The following is a 25,418-nucleotide window of genomic DNA, read 5'->3' on the forward strand; positions in this document are numbered from 1 at the left end:
CTCTCTAATATTTCAGGCGAGTGGTCTTATGTTCAAACACTAGCTATCACAGTCAGTGTATGTATAATAAGACCATTCGACTATGAAGGTCCACTATATCGGATCCAGGTAACCTATCAAATAACAGTTCAACAATCTAAATAAAGAGTACTACTGAGCCATTTACACTAAATTATTTAATCAAAGACATATTTTACTGGTAATAATTTTGAGGTGAAAACTCTCTTTTAACAGAAAGGAAATGAATGACTGTCATCCTCCAAACTACTGGGTTACGAATGAAATCATATCCTCCATAATGCCTTGTGTTCCTGTGATTTAATTACAGGGTCAATAAGTATGCAGGCATTTTTGATTTTGATTTCTTTTAGGAGAAATTTATGGGGATAATTTTCCAAATGCATAGGGATGTGACCCTCTGCTAAGATAGACGGAGAAATCACAATGTGGTGCCTGCATTTTTTCCGATCAGGATCTGACAAAGTCTGTTCTCAGCAAATCCCGCCCTTTATCTCCCCATACTTTCCTCGTGTATATTGGCCTAATGCTGATTCTCTCACTTGACTACTTCGCCAAGCCTGTTCATATTATTCTGTAACAAATAATATAGGAATACATTAAAGTTCAATATTTACGTAGAAAATGCAGGTTGTGGTTTAATGTTTCTTTATGCCTGAGCCACAAGTGCTGACTGTGTAGCTTTAATCACAGACAGAGCAGCTGCTTTAATATCACATAGATTTTTCTTCATTTGCAGCAGGAAGGTCTCAGAAGGGTTGTAAAACCTGGCACCAGAATTTCGAGCAGGAATTGGGACACAGCTACTGACATCCTCTTTGTGAAGACTGCCGCATCTCATGCAATTGCGGAAGCAGTGATCTGATCGATGTGGCATGTCAATAAATTACTCTCTGAACTCTCGTGGCATCCAGAGTGGCCGAGAGTGTTCAGCTTTACACTAAATAAAAATGAAAATCTGAAAGTAAGCCTTTCAACCCTGAATTCTGAGAAACCACAGTTACTATGGTGATCCACTTTATATTTTTCTTTGTAGTTCTTTCCGGGTACAAATTGTTCTACACGTAATAAAACAACATGTCAAATACATTTACTTGTACACAATATTTCAGTGCTGAGCATCCGGAAGATGCTTTCAAAGCACATTGATTCATTGTAAGGAGAAATTCATTCCTGAGCCATTAATTTCCAGATTTACAGTTGCACCCTGACTGACTCCGGTTCTGCAGTTTTTTACAGTGGAATGTACTTCTAAACATCAAAATTCTGCGAGGCAGATAACGCTGATTTGGTGTCATCATACTGCCACCTTTTGTTGCCTTCGGCAAAGATCTTAAGCTGAGTCCCACATCAGTTGAAGCCAGCCTACCACTGAGTAACCCTCAAGATGGGTGAGGAAATATAAATTTACAAAAGTTCTTGAAAATGGAAGCACAAGAATGTTCCAACATTTGGAGTGTTCTTAAGTCACATTTAGCGGAATTTTTTAAAATCCTGGGATCCTCCCAGTAAAACTGGCAAAACTTTGGTTGGTATCAGCATGAAAGAGTCCCTTTCTGTTTCACTGTTTTATTTGCTGACCTTTCATCAAAATATTAGCAGCCAATACGGAGAACCACAGCCCAAAGAAAATTCCAAGCATTCATAATAGAATGCAGACTGCTGACAGAAATAACAGGATATGAGTACCACCGCCTTTCATTAACAGGATGTGAAAGCATCCTCTGCTATTCATGGGCAATCAGCAGCAAACTGTAATGAAGAAAAGATATCCCAAAAATTATGAATTACCTCAAGTGACTGGATGATTGAGTGCTCAAAAGCTTTGCAGAACATGTTGTGCTTAAGGACCCCATGAGTTTCATGAAAATATAGTAAACACATCACAAATGTTAAATCATAAATATCCTTCTAAGATTGCGATAATTATTAAAGACTGTCAACTAATTTCTCTGGACCATAAAGTGAAAAATTTAATTTGTGTAGTCTCATTCTTTCAGATGGTAAATTGTTAAGGGAGATTTCATAAATTTAACACGCTTAGTTTTTAATATGCTACTTAATATTCTTTCCTTTCCATAATCACGTCTGTCTGTACCTGATCTAATGTGTAAGAAAGAACTGCAGATGCTGGTAAAATCAAAGGTAAACACAAATGCTGGAGTAACTCAGCGGGTGAGGCAGCATCTATGGAAGAAGGAATGGGCAATGTTTTGGGTCAAGACCCTTCTTCAGACCGATGGTCTGAATCGGTCTGAAGAATTGGTCTGAAGAAGGGTCTCAACCCGAAACGTCACCCATTACTTCTTCCATAGATGCTGCCTCACCCGCTGAGTTACTCCAACATTTTGTGTCTACCTGATCTAATGCTGAACTTTCCATTACCCCATTTCCCATCCCTCCTTTCTCACTCACAACATTGTTTTGCTCACCAGGGTCTCAAGAACCATGATGCCCTCTCTGTGGAGTATCTCACCCCTCCAACACCTTACAAGGGAATATTATTTCGAGCAAAAGGATCCAGGAGGAAGTATAACTAACTTCCCATTCCAGACAATTCCAGCATACCGCAATAATACTATGCACCACTTAGCAGTTCATTGCCAGTTATGGTTCCACCCTGTACGATGAATAAATGTGTCAGTCACAACAGAAAAAGTTTTCTAATCATAAGGTCTAATCAACACTTTAAGTCGTAACCCTACTCTAGGGTGCTAAGAAAATTAACACACCAATATCCCCTTGATACTGCCTCATAGCGCCAGAGCTCCAGTTTGACCCTGACCTCAGGCATTGTCTGTGCAGAGTTTACACATTCTTCCTGTGACCATGTGGGTTTCCTCCTGATACTCCGTTTTCCTCCCAGATCCCAAAGGTGTGCAGGTTTGAAGGTTAATTGGCCTCCGTAAAAGGCCCCTAGTGTGTAGGAATTGGATGCGAAAGTGGGATAACTTGGAACTAGTGTGAAAGGGTGAACGGCGATCAGTGTGGACTTAATGGGCTGAAGGGCCTGGCCCAATGCTGTATTTTTCAATTAATCTTTAAAATCAAATCATGCAAGAAAAGACAATATATCAATCGGCCCAACTAAACAAAACATTACTAATTTGTATTAGTTTGGAGAATATATGGTTGTTTTTTTATTTCAAACAGTGTACCATGTAAACAAGGCTCAACTGTTGAGCTGATGGGCTAAAACCTTTGTACACACAGTGAGGTGACAGCCACTATCTGCCTCCTGCCTTTACACAGTGTTGGCATCTTTCAAATGGCTATAATTTTGTTTTATAAATATAAGAAGTGAATAACTGATTAGTTTGCGACGCACTATTAAAGTTCTCCCTCCTTTCAGGGGAGGTGTTCTTGAAGGGGAATATTTTCAAACTGCAGAGCATCTTGGACAATATAGCTCACCCCTCCATGACACACTGGTCAACCTGAGGAGTACCTTCAGCAACAGGCTGGTTCCACCAAGATGCAGGACAGAATGCCACAGGAAACCCTTCTTCCCAGTGGCTATCAAATTGTACATCCCCCCCTCCCCCACCCCCTTTCTGTGGTGGGTTAGACTGACTCCTCTCTCCCACCCCCACCCCCCCTCAATCCTTTCCACTCGTCACTTTAATTTCATGTACTTTGTGTTTTATGACTGTTAGCAAATCAATTTCCCTCCTGGAATAAATAAAGTTCTATCGTATCGTATCGAATTTGATTAGCAAGAGAAAAGAAAATTAACATGTTATGAGAACATAAAAGGCGGATTTTCTGAAAGCAGGGCATTGGGAAACTTCTCAGCTGAGCACAAACCTCAGCTCAACAATGTCCGAGAAATATTTTGGCAGCAGCTAGCAACAATATGAGCACGGGCATATGTGCAACCAACACAAGTAGACATTAAACAGCCATTACATGGCAGGATTCCTTAGTTTGACTGAACAGCTGGGTCTGTTTGGCATGCCAAGAGTTTAAACAGACTTTTCGTATTAAAAACTTAAAAGGTGGACATCTGAAGTGTACAATTCATCCCATGTTCTGGACTTGAAAGAAGAAACCCCACATTTAAGAAAATAATAAATCATGAAAACTATAAATATTATGTCTTTTCTCAAGATGCCTACCAATGATATGTATTTTGAACTGCTCTGAATGCATTCACACAAGATGAAATGCAGGAATAAATTTAGTGGATACATCTTAATATTGTTACAAATTAGACAAGGGAGAAATCGATATTACTATTTTTATTGGTTTATTGTTGTAACGTGTACCAAAATAGTGAACATTTGTTTTCTGTGCTTTCCAGGCCGATCACACCATGCATGTACACATCATGTGCAAAAGAGAAAACAAACCATGCAGAATATAGTGTTGCAGCTATGGAGAAAATGCAGATAATAATAAAGTGCAAAGGCTCCAATGAGGAAGATTGGAAGATTGGGAATCCATCCTTGGCATTTGGAAGGTCATTTCAATAATTTGACAACAGCAGAAAAGAAGCTGTTCTTGAATCCGATGGATGTTCTCCCTCCAGGTTTCCTCAAGATGCTTCAGTTTTTGTATCTTCTGCCCGACAGAAAAGAGAATGACTGGTGTATGAGTGTTCCTTGATTATATCGGTTGCTTTCTTGAGGCAGTGCAAAATGTAGATGGAGTCGATGGGAACAGGGAGAGGAGGGGGAGGCGGATTTGCGTGATGATCTAGGCTGCCATGAACCTCCATGATCCAAGGTGGAGGAAAGCCTGAGCAGAGGGGGGCTCACCATCTGTACCTCACCATCTTACCCAGAATTTATGTTGTCATTTCACCTACCCCACTTACATCCTTTATCTTTATCTGCCACCTACAACTGGTTTTGTGTAAATGTAGACCAGTTGCTGGAGATTTTGCACTTTTCTCATCCACGTCCTGATACTTCTGAAGTCCGACAGTCAGTCCAGGTGCAGAACCCACATTTCCCCAATGGAGCAATAGGAGTTTGTAGTACTTGCTCTCTCTCTCTCTCTCTCTCTCTCTCGCTCTTGTATTACATTTAAGCGGCCCAGGTCTCAATTGGAACTTTCGAGGAAACCTCTTCCTTTGCATCTTTGTAGTGTTGAGACTAGATGTTCAGAAAGTGGTTATCCAATCTGTGTATGCATTTTCCATTGTAGAGGAGACTACAGTACATTATTAGACTAAGTGGGACCCGTTGGGTCCCAGCATCACACGGGAGGGCTGGTCACTAACGCGATATTCCACCTCCAATTCCAATATGGCGAGGCAAACAATTGGGCAGCAGCCACCCGACAATCAAAATTCATTTTGTGAACACAAACTTTTTAAAAAGGTGAGGCAAAATATTGGGCAGCAGCCACCTGACAATCAAAATTCATTTTGTGAACAAACCTTTTAAAAAGGCGAGGCAAACAATTGGGCAGCAGCCACCCGACAACCAAAATTTATTTTGTGAACACAAACTTTTAAAAAAAGGCGAGGCAAACAATTGGGCAGCAGCCACTTTACAGCCGCATCGAGGTGACTCACCGTGGAGTAGACGTGCGTTCAGTGTTATTCGCAGCTCAGAGAGCCATGACCCTCTCGCTTCCTGGGTCTAGCAGAGACTGAGTAAGGGACTACACTTCCGGGTTTTATAGTCCCTCCCCCCTGCTGCTAGCGGGGGCAGCAGAGAGAATGGCGAATTTATAAAAAACATTAATATCTCTCTGATTTTTCATCGATGGGAAAAATCCTCCGTTCCCGGAAGGCGGAGGGGGGCTCTGAGCGAGGAGGCCAAAAATGACGGACGTAGGTGGCAGCGTTCTCTCGGAAATCGCAGCACAGTGGGCCAAAAGCGGTCAAGATCAGACTTTTAGTAATATAGATAGATGACCACTCAATGCAGTTCACTGATGCTCGGCATGCCATCTTGCCATAGAATATGTGGTATGCTGTTCCACCTGGAATTTCTGGCACTTTGGGGAAGTGTCCCATAATATGGCATTCATCTAAAACAAGGATTAATTGTTTCCACTATTCCATAGAACTGTCCCTCAATTCTGCATCATTAACCATGGATTGATTTGTTTATTCTCTCTTATCGTCAGTTACATGATATAAAAATTGCTTATACCAAATGATTCAGGTAATATGGATGTGGATAACTTTGATGAATTGATCTCTTAATATACAACTTTCGCGGGTGTAGTATCACTGAATAAGTCAATATTTGTCCATGGATATAAAGGAAAGAATTACCATTTTGCAGCACTTTCAGTGCTTATGAAAACCCCAAGCTGCATTATAAACAGGAATGTTCCTTTGAAGAGGAATCATTGTTTTTGCAACTGCAGCAGGCAATTTGCACCCAGCCAACATGGTCCCATAAACTGCATTGTGATAAACTCCTGATAACCTGATTTAATGGTGATATTAAATCTTTATGTTGCCTACAAAACATATGCTAAAGGATGGGACTGACAATATGATCGATCCTGGTATTCATCGATATTGTGAGAGTACTTTCATCAAGAAATGGATCATTCATTTTTAAAATGAAAATAACAAAGAAAAATAAGAGTGGTTTCTTGGCTTCAACTCAAAAGCATTGCTATTCTGTTCCTTGACAGAGAAATTGACATTCAAATAATGCCTCCTTCTTTAATCTCCTAAAAACTGTTTTTCACCTCTCTCACACCCACTGCCTAGAGGTAATCTTAATTTATCTCATTCGGTTATTTAGTTATTATATTTTACTTTTGTTTTGCACTACATCTGATTGCACTATGATCTGCGCCATTCTGCTGTTTTGCACCTGTCATTATATTTATTGTTGTATTTATCATTACTGAATATATGTTGTTCAATCTGTGAGCTTCATGCGACCAAGAAATGCCATTGCAGGGTGATTTATATGACACCGATGTAACTTAATCTAACAATCCAAGGTTCTGACTTCAGGATCTTAGGGCTGGAATGGTGGGGTTACAGATATAAATAAAGTTAGATGCACAATTGAGGCATGGGGTGGGAATGCGAAGGGTGAAGTTAATATTCCAAGCCCTGATCATCACTTAATATCATTAACATAAGGGAAGCTGAGAGCTTGTGGCAAACAGAGCATGTAGAGCTGGAGTAGCAACTACAATGAGCCTGAAGGAGTAAGCAAGAGAGTTGACCTGTGAGTTGATCTAACTATATTTCAACAAACATTAAAGTTCTAATTTGACATACATAGTGTGCACATAATGCTTTGAGCTTTCTCTGGTCTGAAGTCCCTCCGTTGGGTGGCACATGGTGGAGTTAGCACAATGTCAGTGGCCTGGACTCAATTCTGACCTTGCATGCTCTCTATGTGAAGTTTGCATGTTCTCCCTCCAGGTTTCCTCAAGATGCTTCAGTTTTCTCTCACCTTCCAATGGTGCACAGATTGGTAGATTAATCCGTGACTGTAAATTGCCCTAGTGTCCTTATGTGTGTAAGAATCTGGGAGAATTTGATGTGAATGTGGGAAGAATAAAATATGGGATTTATATAAGATTAGTGGGAATGGGTGGTAGATGGTAGGTGTGGCCTCAGTGGGCTGAAAGGGCCTGTTCCTTTAGCGAATCTGGTCAATAATTCTATGACATCTGAATGCTGAATGCATTCAGCTTAACAAAGGCCCAGTTTCCTAAATCTATCCAAACATTATTCACCTTGTTAATCTTTTGTTTTCACCAGCCTTATTTGGTTGGATAAACCAAGAAGCATCTTTGTGGAAAGGAGTACCGGATCTTGGTTCAACACCTTGCTCAGAAACTGAAGATATTATTTAGATTAAAGTAGTATTAATTACTAGACAGTGGGACCTGTTGGGTCCCTGTTACACGGGAGGTCTGGTCCCACAAAGCAACCCGTTCCTCCAACGCAATATTCCACCACTCACCCGTTCCCAAACACAACCCGTTCTCCCAATGCAATATTCCACCACTCACCCATAGTCCCTCATCCTCCCTCTTTATAATTTGTTTTAAAAATCGAAGCACTTGCTGCCAGGACTTTAAAAAAATTCGAATTCCACTTCACCTGCCTCCCCCAGCACTCCCTCCCCCTCTTGTTCAGTCTCACCCATACATGAATTAGAATTAAAGAATTAGTTAAATACATGAGAAAGAAAATATTTAAACAATAGGAATGCAAAACAAAGACAAGGGCTTCGAAGTAGATAGCTCCAATTTCTGGTTGACAGCAGCAGAGGTTCAACGGGCAAAGATGTGCTCACTCTGTGCCAGGATTTCTACAACAGTAGAGAAGAATCAGTATTTACCTGAGTAATAACAATTAATTAAGATGCACTAAATGGCACGTTAATTAATAGTATATTTTTCAAATGGCCTGAATACCTAAATACAATTATAGAAATAGGTCTAAATATTAGATTGGATAAAAGCTGGTAACTGAAATTAATTACAAATTAATTCAATTAACTTCAAATTAAAGATTCAACCAAATGTAAAGGTTAAAGCCATTTATACAATCAACAGAACTAATCATAATGTAATGCACATTATCAAGGTCATTTTGCTCTAAAACCTCAGATCATTGTTATTAATTTATAATATCTGGTTTACTGACAGAATGGGCCACATTTTGCAATAATAATAATAATAATAATAATAATAATAATAATAATAATAGTTATTACCATTTAGGTATCCTTTGGGATAAATCTGACAGCAACTTTTAGAATGGGGGCATGCATGATTTCATGTAGACAATCAGAAGTTGCTTGCTGAAGATACTCTGCTTTTCCACAGTGAGCACGTTTATGTTCTCTTCTGCGAAAAATAATTGTCATAGCATAAATGTGTTCAACTCTTCCAGCAGTTCAGCATTTGAATGGTTGAAAAAGAGTTAAAGTGGCTACTTTCAGGGATTAGCGAACTCTTGTCAGTGTAATAAATTATAATTACCGTTGAACAATTTATCTGACACTGAAAGATAAAATTCACAACTTTAAAGTATTGTTATTTCATCAGAAAATTAATGTCAGAGATTATAAAAAGTTTTAGTTATTTTATTTTATTTAATCTACCTATTTCAGTTAATCCCCCCAGTACTTTCCAGCCTCCATTACACTTCCTCAACATAATTTTAATTTAATCAATATTTCCTGTTTTAAGCTTCCTAGTTTGAAATTTGTTATCTCGGTTACATGATCTAAATGTATAATTCATACACTGCAAGTTGTATCTGTGAAATTTGATCACTCTCATTAAAGGAAAAACAACTTACAAAAGAGAGTCCAACAGAGAAGAATACTATCTTGGCCATTTAACATGTGACAAAGTCAGGTGATCCAGTGAAGTACCTTAAATTAGTTGGTTGAAGAATCTCACAATCTTTTCGTTATCAATAGACAATAGACAATAGGTGCAGGAGTAGGCCATTCAGCCCTTCAAGCCAGCACCGTCATTCAATGTGATCATAGCTGATCATCCACAATCAGTACCCCGCTCCTGCCTTCTTCCCATATCCCCTGACTCCGCTATCTTCAAGAGCCCTATCTAGCTCTCTCTTGAAAGTATCCGGAGAACCGGCCTCCAACGCCCTCTGAGGCAGCGAATTCCACAGACTCACAACTCTCGGTGTGAAAAAGTGTTTCCTCACCTCCGTTCTAAATGGCTTACCCCTTATTCTTAAACTGTGGCCCATGGTTCTGGACTCCCCCAACTTCAGGAAAACCTGCTCACAGATGCCACATATTCCATGTACGAAGTACCCACAAATGAAATTGGTGATGATCGAGCAACCATTACCCAAGAGTTGAACAGAATTGACCGTCTTACTCACAAATAACTAATGAGATGAACAATGTCTTCAGTGTAACAGAAATAAGCCATGTTGCATTTGTTAAAAATTCTGTTTTGAACACCAACCCCAATCAGGAATATGTTATGAGGTTTGCTCCCAAGTTTTATACTAACCCTCCTCATATCAGCAGCAAACAAAAACAGCATTATAATATTAAACTAGCTATAAGGCCCAAAAATGAAATGACCCCTTTCAGCCAGTGGTGCATTTTACTTCTAATATAATATAATGATGACAACTTTGCCCTTGTAATTAATATAATTTATGGTGACTAGTCTGCAATTCTGGAACTATATTAATGCCTTTAAGGACTTGCTCTTCGGAGATTGTCATATTTTCTCCCGTGACCATGAGACAATGGCCATCGACACATGGATTAATAGAATGCATTAATCTTGCAGATTGTTATGCAACACTCCTTAAACATCCTGCTAATCTAGTTTGTAACAAATAGAAAATGAAAGAATTAAAAAGGAACCATTTCACAATGACTGAAGGCAAAATAATTAGTTAGATTTTCTCTTGAACTATTTTATATCCTGTAAGTGTTTTACTGTGACGGTTCACATCTAATGAATGGATTCCTGAATTGAATGGATGAACTTCCAATAATTAATTTTAACTAGTGCCAGTCTTGCTCAATTCATTTAGTGGCATTTGCAGGCAAATTTTATTAGGGATGAACATTTCACTCAGCTCACACATCCATGAAATTTCATCTCTTGCACTTTTTTGGATTAAAAACACACCAAGTCAGAGCAGCTGGATCCAGCTTTTCCCTTTTCTCTTTATTCCTTATCTCTTAATGTGATTTTAAGTATTAAACATAGACATTTTGAGACCGATTGTTTTTTAAAAATATATGCAAACTTTAAATGGAATACAAAATTGATATTTTGTATATTACAACTAATGCCTATCAAAGATGGACTGATTCAGTCCAAACTTTAATTTAACAGAGTTGTCAGTTTTTCACTTTCAAGGTAAAACATGATAGTTTTAGTTGTACAAGAGCAATGACCTCTGGATGCCACATAACCAAGCATATATGATGAAAGATTCGAAAAAAGAATGCAATGGACGTTGGGGCAACTTATACACCTGGTCCTTGGTGCACCCGAGGCCTCACACTCTAATACAACTGCAGTATTACATTCCAACGTTTACTCAACGGCTGATAAAGGCCAGTGTACCAAAAGCCACCTTCATCACACTCCCCAGGACCCCATTGTTCACTGTGAAAGTCCAACCCTACTTTGACTTCCCTAAATGCAAATATGAATTAAACCCCATTTGCCATTCCTTGGCATATTTACCCAGTTGATCAAGACCCTGCAGTAATTCTTGATAACCTCAATGAGGACCTTGCCCATCTCCTGCAGCTTTACACGCAGATGGTCACTTTGGTCTTTGAGGGGCTTTATTCTCTCTCTGTATACATTTTCCTTTAATATACATACAATCAGAATGAATGAATGAATGAAAGAATGAATGAATGAATGAATGAATGAATGAATGAATGAATGAATGAATGAATAAACAAATGAATGAACAAATGCTTTATTGTCACATGTGACAAGTCACAGTGAAATTCTGCGAATAGTCGCCACATAAGGGTGCTGACAAAGTTACAAAGTATATACAGTATCCGCACTTGACCCTCTTTGTTCTCCCCCTCCCCCCCTCTCATGGCTCCCACCCCCTAACACCCAAGTCCTCCATTGTCCATTGTTCTTCCCCCTCCACCAAAGCGGTCCCTCCATGCCAGGTCCTCTTTAGTTCCTTCCCTTGGCAGCAGCGTCCTCACTCTACGTGGTCTGCCCTCATCCGTCATCAGTTGGTGCCCTCATCAACTGCAGCAGCGACCTCTCCACTATCTTCTTTGGACGCCTCCATGGCACTGACCCGGGCCCCAGCCTCGGGCTCCATCGACCCGCGGTGTATGGGCTCCACTGAACCACATTCCATCAGCCACGTGCTCCGTCAGATGCGTGATCTGACCCGCAGAGGCTCCGGACTCGGCTACTCCGTGGCTCACTGGGAAATCTCTCTGGATTCTCCTTAAGGGGCTGTCCCACTGCGGCTACCTAATTGGAGAGTTTAGAAGAGTTTGCCCTCGACTCATACTCGCAACATGGTCGACACGAGGTCCTAGGAGGTCTTTGTTATGCCCCTGTCCCACTTAGGAAACCGGAACGGAAACCTCTGGAGACTTTGCGCCCCACCCAAGGTTTCCGTATGGTTCCCGGAGGTTTTTGTTAGTCTCCCTACCTGCTTCCACTACCTGCAACCTCCGGAAACCACCTGCAACCGGGAACCGCACGGAAACCTTGGGTGGGGCGCAAAGTCTCCAGAGGTTTCCGTTCAGATTTCCTAAGTGGGACAGGGGCATAACTCTCCTTCATGTTCGAGAATACGCTGAGGCCTCAGCTAGGTCGCGCCGTATTTTTCAACATGCTGAAAAATGCCCGCGAGTAAAAAAAGGTCGCCATGGAAAAAAATCGATATTTGTTTTACTCATAGATTTAGTCGAAGTAGGTCGTAGTAGGTCGGCATGTTATTCGTAGGTAATCAAGGGTAGTCAAAGGTAATCAAAGGTAGTCGAAGGTAACCGTAGATAGTCTTCAACATAGTCGAAGGGAGGTCGAAGGAGGTCGTCTTCACTCTCCACTATTCGGTGTCAAATTTACCCGAAGCTAGTGGAAGCTAGTCTTCAACATAGTCGAAGGAGGTCGAAGGAGGTCTTCAACATGACACTTTTTCAAACTCTCCTAAACTCTTCTAAACTCGCCAATTAGGTCGCCGCAGTGGGACAGCCCCTTTAATCTTCTCTGCCAAAGTAATCTCACACCCCCTTTTTGCTTTCTTGATTTCTTTCTTAGGTATACTTGTGCATCCCCGATACACCTCAAGGGATTAATTTAATCCCAGCTGCCTGTGCTTAATACATGCCTTCTTTTTTCTGGTCAGAAATATCAATATCGCTTGTCATATACTGTACCTTGCCAGGGTTTCCTACCGTTGCTAGCCTATCCTTTAACTCTAATAAGAATATGCAGATCTGTATTCCTGCTCTCACTTTTAAAAGCTTCAAGAGGAAGAGTTAAAGGGAGGGGGGAGGATTCAGGTATGTGAGCTGGTCAATCACTGTCTCTCTCTCTTTCTCTATCATATACTATCTCTATCTATTCACCCTCTCCCCCACCCTCCCTCTCTCTCACTCCTGATCCTTCTCCTCCCTCTCTCCCTTTCCTCTCACTTTCTCAAACCCACATCAAACCCACCTATTTCTCACTGATATTCTCCCCTCTACAGTGAAGGCTTAGGGCTCAGGTTTTCTCAGACTCTTTAGGTTTTGGTTTATTATTGTCATGTTTACAGAGGTACAGTGAAAAGTGCTACCCAATCAGATCAGATAATACTAGATATAAATCTAGTCCAGAACAAGGGGTCACAGTTTAAGGATAAGGGGGAAATCTTTTAGGACCGAGATGAGAAAAACATTTTTCACACAGAGAGTGGTGAATCTCTGGAATTCTCTGCCACAGAAGGTAGTTGAGGCCAGTTCATTGGCTATATTTAAGAGGGAGTTAGATGTGGCCCTTGTGGCTAAAGGGATCAGGGGGTATGGAGAGAAGGCAGGGATGGGATACTGAGTTGGATGATCAGCCATGATCATATTGAATGGCGGTGCAGGCTCGAAGGGCCGAATGGCCTACTCCTGCACCTATTTTCTATGTTTCTATGTTTCTATGTAAATTCAATCAAGTACAATAGATAGAGCTAAGTGCAAGATACAGAGTGTTGAATTTACTTTGCAGCATTGCAGTGTAATAGTTTCAGATACAAAGTCCAGTGTGCGCAATAGGACAGAGGTGAATCGGACAGCATCCAAGCTTATGGAGGAACCATTCCAAATCCTGGCAATAGAGGGAAAGAAGTTTCCGAGCCTGGTGGTGCACGCTTTAAAGTTTCTGTACTTTTGCCCGACGGAAGCGGGGAGAAGGAGGGACAAGCGGGGGAAGGGACAAGTCTTTGATTATTTTTGCTGTTTTTCTGAGACACTGTGGTGTAGATGAAGTCAATGGTGTAATTTCTGGCTCTGTGATGGACTGGGCTACATCTACTACTCTCTGCAATTTTGTTCAGTCTTTAGCTGAGGTGTTCTCAAACCAAACTGTGATGTGACCCAACAGTATGCTCTCTATGGTGCATCTGTGGAAGTTTGTAAGAGTTGTTTGAGACATGAGACATTCTGAATGTCCTTAGTTTCCTAGGGAAGTAGAGGCATTGGTGTGTCTTCTTTGCAGTCCGCCCCCCCCCCCCCCCCCCCGCTTTGAAAGGTGGGGGACGATTCCCCCCCCCCCCCCCATTTTTTGTAATCCGAATTTTAAAACTCTGTGAAATCTCCGCTTTCTGCGAGACTGGCGGTGGGACTGATGATCGAGGGTGCCGATTGGACGAGAGAGACGTCGGTCAGCAGGCAATGGGGGCGGAACATGATGATTGAGTGCGATGATTGGAGGAGGGAGGTGTCGGTCAGAGGCGGAAGTAGGGGGGTGGGACTGAGGATAGAGCATGGTGATTGGAGGAGGGAGACGTGCCCAGGTCATAGGGTCACAATGGCAGCCCTGGACACAGACCTGCGCCTCATCCGCAGCCAGGATCGATCCCGGCCGGCTCTCCGGTGCTGCAATCGCTGCTGAACCACCACTGGACCATCCCTGTCACCACCCGAATGGCCCCCACGCTCGGGGGTGGCCAGAGACGTGGGGAGTCAGACGGGTGCGGTGCCCCCAGTCCCACAGCCAGCGCAGAGAAGCAGCGCTAAACCCAGTTCAACTCTGCCTGGCCCGCCGGGTTAACCTACAGCCCTGCCTGGACTTAAGGGAAATATGGCCCAGGCTTACAGCCAACACGGAGAAACAGCACTAGCTCCACGGCTCCGGACAGGTATTCCGTTCGTCCAGGCAGGGCTGTAGGTTAACTCGGCAAGAACCGGCAGAGTTGAGCTGCATTTAGCACTGGATTGAGCTGTAATTACCGTTCACAGGGCCCACAGAAGCCTCCGAAGCCTCGCGTGTGTGTGTGAGTGTGCGCATGCGCACGCAGCCACCAAGAAATTGTGTCCCCCCCCTGTCCCCTCCATATTTTGATTGCGATTTCCGTCACTGGTTGAGGGTTTGTGTTTATAATTTAAAATGAGATCCATTGCAGTACTAAGACAGTGTTTCAACAACGAAAATGGCTAAAGGGACAACAAAGACAACAAGACAATGTTCAGGGAGACACCAATAGGAAATGCTGGGAAGTCTTCAAAGAAGAAAGGGTTACCACATCGCCAGAGTCCAACTATCACTTCCTCCTGCAGCTAATACCAGTAAACACAGATTAACCATCCTACTTTTCACATAGTGAGAATTTTGTGTTATTTTTGCTTTACATGCAACAATAGTGGAGGATGGGATAGGTGTCGACTGATCTCAATGAATACTGCTTCTGGGCTGGAGAAATAATGGAAGAAGCTTAATGTAATGCAAATTAGAAAGCCCATGTAGAGTTAGATTTCCGAATGTGGGATTTTTGTTGCTCAACCATACAAATGATTTTCTTACCTCAGTGTCAAAGCGAGGGTCCTGATAGGCATCACTGATATTCACTGGAAGACCTGTTGACGCGACAAGCTCTGCGATGCTGTTGTTCATCAACCAACCGGAGCAGGATAATTTCTCCATGCTAGCTTTGACAAGGGTTTAGTTAATATCAAAATCAAGATTTCATCTGGATTAAATAGGAAACTGATAAGCAGCCCATTAATGCCTTGAAATCAATTAAAATGGTAAAGCCGGCACATCCTCTTTAGAAAATAAATATTTAATTATCTTTGTAAAATCTGCAAGTGACAGGATCCAAGAACTGGTAATCTATTTCAATGCAGTTTCTAAGTTTGGGAAAGTAATGTGCAGCATTCAATTTGAAATGGATTCAGACCCCTCACAAATTTATTTTGCAATTATATTTAGTTATTTGAGCAAAATTGATAATGATTAACCAATAAAGCCACTTCCTGGATAAAGACAGAAGCATATATTTGAAACCTGCGCATTCATATTGCCATTAAAGGCAACATAATGGGAGATCTTCCCATTAAAATGTTTATGCCTTAAAAAAAACATTTAACATATTGCCAATTAAAAAAAAACGCAGCTGGAATTCTGAAACAAAAACAGAAGTTCTGGAACTATAAAGTTGCTTCAGTTGGAATACATGGAAGATTGATAGGCCTTTGTTCTTTAGGATCAACTGGGGATCCATAGGGCTTTGAGTGGGAATGTGTTGAGATAGAAAATCAGCCATGATCTTGTTGATTAATGGAGCAGTCTTGAAGCGCTGCAAGGCATATTTCTATTTCAATTTCTAATGTTTTTTAGTTCCTAACAGGTCAGAATAAAAATTGGAAGCCTCATTCTGGAATGCCAAATTATTTTATCCTTCCATAGGTGCTGATGGACTTTGATCAAATGATAATTTATGACATCTAGCTTAAGAGTCAAGAGTGTTTTATTGTCATATATCCTGAAACCGAACAATGAAATTATTACTTGCAGTAGCAGCAAAACAGATTTGTAAACATAATACACAATAGATAACACACCCAATGAACAAAAATAAAGAAACCAATATAGTGCAAAAACAAAACATAGCCCAAAGACCCTAGTGCAACCGAGGCAGTTCGTAATTCAAAGTTTAGTTGGAGTTCATAGTGTTCAATAGCCTAGTGGTACTGGAAAGATGCTATTCCTGAACCTGGATGTTACAGTTTTCAGACTCCTATACCACCTTCTGATGCCAGGAGTGAGATAAAAACGTTGCCAGGCTGGTGTGGGTCCTTAATTACGCTGGCTACCTTTTTGAGACTGTGCCTCTTATAGATATCTTAATTAGTGGGGAGGTCAGTACCTATAATGGACAAGGCAGTGTTCACCACTTTTTGTAATCTCCTTTGCTCCTGGGCATTCGTTGCCAAATCAGACCATGATGCAACCAGTCATTATGCTTTCCACCATAGACCTGTTGAGGTTCAAGAGAGTATGGTGGACATAATGAATCTCCTCAATCTCCTAAGAAAGTAGGGGCAGTGATGGGCTTTATGATTCCATCATGTGTTCGGTCCAGGACAGAGCATCAGAGATATGCACATCCAGGAACCTGCAGTTGTTGACTCTTTCCAGCATCAACCCATTGATTTAGACAGGTTTGTGGATCCTCAACCTTCCACTTCCAAAGTCAACAATCAGTTCCTAGGTTTTACTGATTTTGAGAGCAAGGTTGTTGTTCTGCAACCATTCAATCAAATGAACGATCTCCCTCCTATACTTTGACACATCGTTATCCCTAATTCATCCAACAACAGTCGTATCGTTAGCAAATTTCTAAATGGAGTTGGAACTGTGTCTGGCTACACAGTCATGGGTATAGAACAAGTAAAGCAGGGGGGTACACAAAAATGCTGGAGAAACTCAGCGGGTGCAGCAGCATCTATGGAGCGAAGGAAATAGGCGACGTTTCGGGCCGAAACCCTTCTTCAGACTGATGGGGGGGAGAAGGAAGGAAAAAGGGAGGAGGAGGAGCCCGAGGGCGGGGGGATGGGAGGAGACAGCTCGAGGGTTAAGGAAGGGGAGGAGACAGCAAGGGCTAGCAAAACTGGGAGAATTCAACGTTCATGCCATCAGGACGCAAGCAACCCAGGCGGAATATGAGGTGCTGTTCCTCCAATTTCCGGTGTTGCTTACTCTGGCAATGGAGGAGACCCAGGACAGAGAGGTCGGATTGGGAATGGGAGGGGGAGTTGAAGTGCTGAGCCACCGGGAGTTCAGGTAGGTTATTGCGGACTGAGCGGAGGTGTTCGGCGAAACGATCGCCCAACCTCCGCTTAGTCTCCCCGATGTAAATCAGCTGACATCTAGAGCAGCGGATGCAGTAGTTGAGGTTGGAGGAGATACAGGTGAACCTTTGTCGCACCTGGAACGACTGCTTGGGTCCTTGAATGGAGTCGAGGGGGGAGGGGAAGGGACAGGTGTTGCATTTCTTGCGGTTGCAACGGAAAGTGCCCGGGGAGGGGGTGGTACGGGAGGGAAGGGAAGAATTGACAAGGGAGTTGCGGAGGGAGCGGTCTTTGCGGAAGACAGACATAGGGGGAGATGGGAAGATGTGGCGAGTGGTGGGGTCACGTTGGAGGTGGCGGAAATGGCGGAGGATTATTTGTTGTATTTGCCGCCTGGTGCGGTGAAAGGTGAGGACTAGGGGGACTCTGCCCTTGTTGCGAGTGCAGGGATGGGGAGAGAGAGCAGTGTTGCGGGGTATGGATGAGACCCTGGTGCGAGCCTCATCTATGGTGGCGGAGGGGAATCCCCGTTCCCTGAAGAACGAGGACATTTCCGATGCCCTGGTGTGGAACGTCTCATCCTGGGAGCAGATGCGGCATAGGCGGAGGAATTGGGAGTAGGGGATGGAGTCTTTACAGGGGGCAGGGTGGGAAGACGTGTAGTCCAGATAGCCATGTGAGTCAGTTGGTTTGTAGTGTATGTCGGTCAGAAGTCTGTCCCCTGCGATGGAGATGGTGAGGTCAAGGAATGGTAGGGAAGTGTCGGAAATGGTCCAGGTGTATTGGAGTGCCGGATGGAAGTTGGTGGTGAAGTGGATGAAGTCAGTCAGTTGTGTGTGGGTGCAGGAGGTGGCCCCAAAGCAGTCGTCAATGTAACGGAGGTAGAGGTCGGGGATGGGGACCTGGTACGTATTGAACAAGGAAGTAAAGCAGGGGGCCTTGTGGTGCCCCTGTGCTGATGGTGATAGAGGTGGAAGTGTTGTTGCCAATTTGTACCAAATTGTTTTCTATTGGTATAGAAGTCAAGAATCCAGTTGTACAGGAATGCACAGAGACCCAGTTGCCCGATAGTTGTAACTAGTTTGACACTGATTATGTGAAATGTTGACCTCTAGTCTTTGAACAACTGCCTGACATATGTGTAGGAAGGAATGGCAGAGGCTGGCTTAAATCAAAGATAGACACAAAATGCTGGAGTAAATCAGCAGGACAGGCACCATCTCTGGAGTGATGGAATGGGTGACGTTTCGGGTCGAGTCCGTTCTTCAGACTGATTGATCATTCCTTCCTTCTCTCCAGAGATGCTGCCTGTCCCGCTGAGTTACCCATTCCTTCTCTCCAGAGATGCTGCCTGTCCCGCTGAGTTACCCATTCCTTCTCTCCAGAGATGCTGCCTGTCCCGCTGAGTTACTCCAGCATTTTGTGTCTAGCCTGATATGTGTTTTTATTGCCGAAGTCGTTAAGTGCACAGTGGAGCACCAGCGAGATCGCATCCCCCGTTGATCTGTTGTGGCAGTAGACAAATTATAATAGGTCCAGGTTCTTGTTGAGGTAGGACCATAACTATAACTATATGAACTATATGTACCATAACCAACCTCTCAAAGCACTTCATTATGAAGGACATTACTGTCACTAGTCGGTAGTCAATGAGGCACATCACCTTATTCTTCTTGGGCACTGGTATTATTATGCCCTTTAAAAGCACAGTTCATTCAAAGCATTGTGAGCTCTTTATTGTTTCTTCACTGAAGGAATTTGTTTGTGTCAAATGGGATAGTCGAGGATGGAGTTAAAGGGAAAGGGTTTCTTAAATGTGTGAGCGGAGAGACAGAGGGGTGTAAAATGAGGGTAGAAGCAATAGGTAGCAAGGTGAAAAGTAAAAGTGGCAGGCAGACAAATCCAGGGCAAAAATCAAAAAGGGCCACTTTTCAACATAATTGTATAAGGGGTAAGAGTGTTGTAAAAACAAGCCTGAAGGCTTTGTGTCTCAATGCAAGGAGCATTCGTAATAAGGTAGATTAGTTGGGATCACGGAGACATGGCTCCAGGGTGACCAAGGCTGGGAGCTGAACATCCAGGGATATTCAATATTCAGGAGGGATAGACAGAAAGGAAAAGGAGGTGGGGTAGCGTAGCTGGTTAGAAAGGAGATTAACGCAATAGAAAGGAAGGACATTAGCTTGGAGGATGTGGAATCGATATGGGTAGAGCTGCGAAACACTAAGGGGCAGAAAACGCTAGTGGGAGTTGTGTACAGGCCATCTGACAGTAGTAGTGGAGTTGGCGATGGTATCAAACAGGAAATTAGAAATGCGTGCAACAAAGGTAAAACAGTTATAATGGGTGACTTCAATCTACATATAGATTGGGTGAATCAAATTGGCAAGGGTGCTGAGGAAGAGGATTTCTTGGAATGTATGCGGGATAGTTTTCTAAACGAACATGTAGCAGAACCAACGAGAGAGCAGGCTATTCTAGACTGGGTATTGAGTAATGAGGAAGGGTTAGTTAGCAGTCTTGTTGTGCGTGGCCCCTTGGGCAAGAGTGACCATAATATGGTTGAGTTCTTCATTAGGATGGAGAGTGACATTATTAATTCAGAAACAAGTGTCCTGAACTTAAAGAAAGGTAACTTTAAGGGTATGAGACGTGAATTGGCCAGGATAGACTGGCAATTGATTCTTAAAGAGTTGACGGTGGATATGCAATGGAAGGCATTTAAAGACTGCATGGATGAACTACAACAATTGTTTATCCCAGTTTGGCAAAATAATAAATCAGGAAAGGTAGTGCATCCGTGGATAACAAGGGAAATCAGGGATAGTATCAAAACAAAAGATGAAGCATACAAATTAGCCAGAAAAAGCAGCCTACCAGAGGACTGCGAGAAATTCAGAGTCCAGCAGAGGAGGACAAAGGGCTTAATTAGGAAAGGGAAAATAGATTATGAAAGAAAACTGACAGGGAACATAAAAACTGACTGCAAAAGTTTTTATAGATATGTGAAGAGAAAAAGATTAGTTAAAACAAATGTAGGTCCCTTGCAGTCAGAAACAGGTGAATTGATCATGGAGTACAAGGACATGGCAGACCAATTGAATAACTACTTTGGTTCTGTCTTCACTAAGGAAGACATAAATAATCTTCCGGAAATAGCAGGGGACCGGGGGTCAAATGAGATGGAGGAGCTGAGTGAAATCTAGGTTAGCCGGGAAGTGGTGTTAGGTAAATTGAATGGATTAAAGGCCGATAAATCCCCAGGGCCAGATAGGCTGCACCCCAGAGTACTTAAGGAAGTAGCCCCAGAAATAGTGGATGCATTAGTGATAATTTTTCAAAACTCTTTAGATTCTGGAGTAGTTCCTGAGGATTGGAGGGTAGCTAATGTAACCCCACTTTTTAAAAAGGGTGGGAGAGAGAAAACGGGGAATTACAGACCAGTTAGTCTAACATCGGTAGTGGGGAAACTGCTAGAATCAGTTATTAAAGATGGGATAGCAGCACATTTGGAAAGTGGTGAAATCATTGGACAAAGTCAGCATGGATTTATGAAAGGTAAATCATGTCTGACGAATCTTATAGAATTTTTCGAGGATGTAACTAGTAGAGTGGATAAGGGAGAACCAGTGGATGTGTCATATCTGGACTTTCAGAAGGCTTTCCGACAAGGTCCCACATAAGAGATTAGTATACAAACAAAGCACACGGTATTGGGGGTTCAGTATTGATTTGCATAGATAACTGGCTGGCAGACAGGAAGCAAAGAGTAGGAATAAACGGCTCCTTTTCACAATGGCAGGCAGTGACTAGTGGGGTACCGCAAGGCTCAGTGCTGGGACCCAGCTATTTACAATATATATTAATGATTTGGACGAGGGAATTGAATGCAACATCTCTAAGTTAGCGGATGACACAAAGCTGGGGGGCAGTGTTAGCTGTGAGGAGGATGCTAGGAGGCTGCAAGGTGACTTGGATAGGCTGGGTTGGTGGACAAATGCATGGCAGATGCAGTATAATGTGGATAAATGTGAGGTTATCCACTTTGGTGGCAAAAACAGGAAAGTAGACTATTATCTGAATGGTGGCCGATTAGGAAAAGGGGAGATGCAACGAGACCTGGGTGTCATGGTACACCAGTCATTAAAAGTAGGCATGCAGGTGCAGCAGGCAGTGAAGAAAGCGAATGGTATGTTAGCATTCATAGCAAAAGGATTTGAGTATAGGAGCAGGGAGGTTCTACTGCAGTTGTACAGGGTCTTGGTGAGACCACACCTGGAGTATTGCGTACAGTTTTGGTCTCCTAATCTGAGGAAAGACATTCTTGCCATAGAGGGAGTACAGAGAAGGTTCACCGGACTGATTCCTGGGATGTCAGGACTTTCATATGAAGAAAGACTGGATAGACTCGGCTTGTACTCGCTAGAATTTAGAAGATTGAGGAGGGATCTTATAGAAACTTACAAAATTCTTAAGGGGTTGGACAGGCTGGATGCAGGAAGATTGTTCCCGATGTTGGGGTAGTCCAGAACAAGGGGTCACAGTTTAAGGATAAGGGGGAAATCCTTTAGGACCGAGATGAGGAAAACATATTTCACACAGAGAGTGGTGAATCTCTGGAATTCTCTGCCACAGAAGGTAGTTGAGGCCAGTTCATTGGCTATATTTAAGAGGTAGTTAGATGTGGCCCTTGTGGCTAAAGGGATCAGGGGGTATGGAGAGAAGGCAGGTACAGGATACTGAGTTGGATGATCAGCCATGATCATATTGAATGGCGGTGCGGGCTTGAAGGGCCGAATGGCCTACTCCTGCACCTATTTTCTATGTTTCTATGTTAGCTTAATTCCCACCTGTTCAAAAATTAAGAAATGTCCATATTTTTGAGCAAGGACATTCAGGTTTATCAGTTGCTGTCATTGGGACAGGAAAGTTGAAAGCACACTGTAGTTTGAAGACATAAGCTAGTTTAATCACTGGACATGTAATGTACTACTAAAGTAGTTACAATCCAATACCATTTGGCTTTGTGAATGCACCCACTTGATGAGCTAGTTAGCAGTTAAAATATGGAGGCACTGCAAACCATTCAGACACATTTGAGATTCAAATGTTATTATTTTCCTTGAAATCTTACTTTTTGTTGCACAAATTGATCCGAATTCTGAATCTATGGATTATGTCTAACACCAAACTAGATGTCTAATTTGGTTCTTGCCTGTGTTATGAAGTAGACGTATATGTCACCTAGAACATTACCTATGATTGACATACTGGCTCTGAGTATTTCGAGTCATACAGCACGAACCAGGCCCTATGGCCCAACTTGCCCATGCCAACCAAGATGGCCGACCTGCATGCATTTTGTCCCAAATCCCTCTAAATGATTCCTTTCCATGTACCTGTCCCAATGCCTTTTAAATGTAGTTACAACATTGCTTTTCTCTCTAACCATAAACGGAAAGGCTAAACCTCTTGGGATATTTGCTTTACAATTTTTAAACATCTCTACTCTTAAATTACATTTTAAAAACTATCACTATTACTGTTAATAATCTTTTAAAATAACTTCTTGAAGTAAAATTAATTAAAAACACCAAGAAAATTATTTTAAAAATTAAAAGAACAAAATAATAAAATGAAATAAATTTAATTGCTCATAATTTCCAGGCCGGGAGTGCCCTCTTAAATGATTGTTCTGAGAAGTAGCTTTCTCAGGACTTCACATGGAATCCACTAACAGTAACTGAAAGAGGTATCAGCAATTGCCACTCTGCATGTCCCAAGTGGTTTGGTTTAGTTTAGATTAGCGTGGAAACAGGCCCTTTGGCCCACCGGGGCTGGCCCGACCAGTGAATCCTGCACATTAGCACTATCCTACACCCACTCGGGACAATTTTTTTTTTACATTTACCAAGCCAATTAACCTACAAACCTGTACGTCTTTGGAGTGTGGGAGGAAACCGAAGATCTCAGAGAAAACCCACGCAGGTCATGGGGAGAACATACAAATTCCATACAGGCAGCACCCGTAATCGGGATCAAACCCGGGTCTCCGGCGCTGCATTCACTGTAAGGCAGCAACTCTACCGTTGCACCACCGTGACCGCGTATTGAATATAAAAACAGACAATGCCATTTTGGTTTGAAGAGGGAATATGTTTGAAGTTAGAATCTGTGTGTAAAGTCTCATTGTAGATTTGCAACATGTTTGGTCCAGAACCCACCTGGAAGCAAATGAATATGGAACATTCACTTCAATATCACAAGACTCATCCACCCTCTCTCAGGCCATTATTTTCAATGTATTGTGTGATTATAATGAATCAAACTGCATTGTTAGTACACACTTCTAAAGTATGTGTTACATTTATAACAAGAGTATTACTTTCAGTATCTGGGCTAATATTAGATTATATTGCCCATATAAATTAATTAAGGATTTTTTCTCCAACTAGTTTCTCACAAGTACAGTGAAAATAATAGTAAAAACCCAACATGCAAATCTGAAACCAGTTATGCTCCTCACCTGATATCACTCTCTATACGACATAGTGGAGACATCAGATCAAAGGTCTTTGCAAACTTTACCACCTGTCCAACAAAGGAAAAGAGCTGTGAACACAGTTACATTTTAGCTCCCTGAAGTTGAGCTTGCAGTGAAGTTTGACCAAACAGGACAAGGATCAATGAATTCCATTTGAAGTAATTCATTTATTTTGGTATCAGTTACCATTCTGTGCCAAATTCATAAATCCAAATACGCGTGACATAAGGATTTTTAACAAAATAAATCTGGATCATTTTGTTTATTTGGATGAATTTTGTTGGGTCAGGAACAAAGATGCTTGTTTATAAATCACATCCATAGCTCTGAAAAGACCTGGCACCTAGAGGCAGAGAGAAAGCTCAGGGAAAGTGGAAATCCATATTGTAAAGCATCTGAGGCTACTTTTGGTGGACAGTAGGGAGAGAAGGCATACATGATCTTGAAAGGCTCTAATGGTTGATTAAATACTAAAAATACAAATAAATAAGATACAATGACATGATTGCTGAAGAATAAACTGAAGCAAATGTTTACATGATCATTAAAAGGTGATGTAAAACCTAGGCGATATAATTAATTACAAAAGTAAGATAAACTAAAATGTTTTAAAGTCCCAGGCCCCTCTATTTCACTGTTGCCTTGAGGCAATTAGAAATGTTTTTGAAGGCAGTCAGTGTTGGGGCATTCATTGAAATAATTAATTACGACCAGCAGTGGTAAATTAAGGGGGGGGGGGGGGGGGGGGGTTAAAGAAGAAACCCCTGTGTTTATAACCAACAATGCTGGACGATCACCCACTATTCTGCCCACAATAACATTGTGTGCAATCCACCCAGCCAAAATTTGAATAGAAATCACACCATCAATTATACAGTTTCCATGAGGTAAAAGTCAGATACTTTCAATAAAGATAGGCACCCTTCAATATGTTAGGAAGCAGGAAAATGCATTCCAGATTATGACACAATCAACAAGTTTGCCAAGGAATACCCTGATATTGACAGATCCAGTTGCATTCAAAGTGGATTGGGAAACAAGGCAGAACTGAGTAATCCCCTGGAAATGTTAACAGTGTTGCCACAGAAACACTAAAAGGGAAACATTCTATTTTTCACAGAATTTCTACTGGAAGCCCT

The 25,418-nt window shown here is 42.1% G+C and overlaps 1 protein-coding gene across 1 annotated transcript in view; it reads right to left on the minus strand.

Moving 5' to 3' along the window:
• LOC116990306 (dual 3',5'-cyclic-AMP and -GMP phosphodiesterase 11A-like) overlaps window positions 1–25,418 on the minus strand; it is a 266,877-nt gene that overhangs the window by 144,188 nt on the left and 97,271 nt on the right. Inside the window, exons 5-6 of the mRNA XM_033047817.1 lie at window positions 24,262–24,326; window positions 15,466–15,586 (exon numbers count right to left, since the gene is read on the minus strand). Of these exons, the coding sequence (XP_032903708.1) occupies window positions 15,466–15,586; window positions 24,262–24,326 (186 nt within the window). The remainder of the gene's footprint in view (window positions 1–15,465; window positions 15,587–24,261; window positions 24,327–25,418) is intronic.

This window comes from Amblyraja radiata, chromosome 2, assembly GCF_010909765.2.
Source record: "Amblyraja radiata isolate CabotCenter1 chromosome 2, sAmbRad1.1.pri, whole genome shotgun sequence".
Taxonomy (NCBI): domain Eukaryota; kingdom Metazoa; phylum Chordata; class Chondrichthyes; order Rajiformes; family Rajidae; genus Amblyraja; species Amblyraja radiata.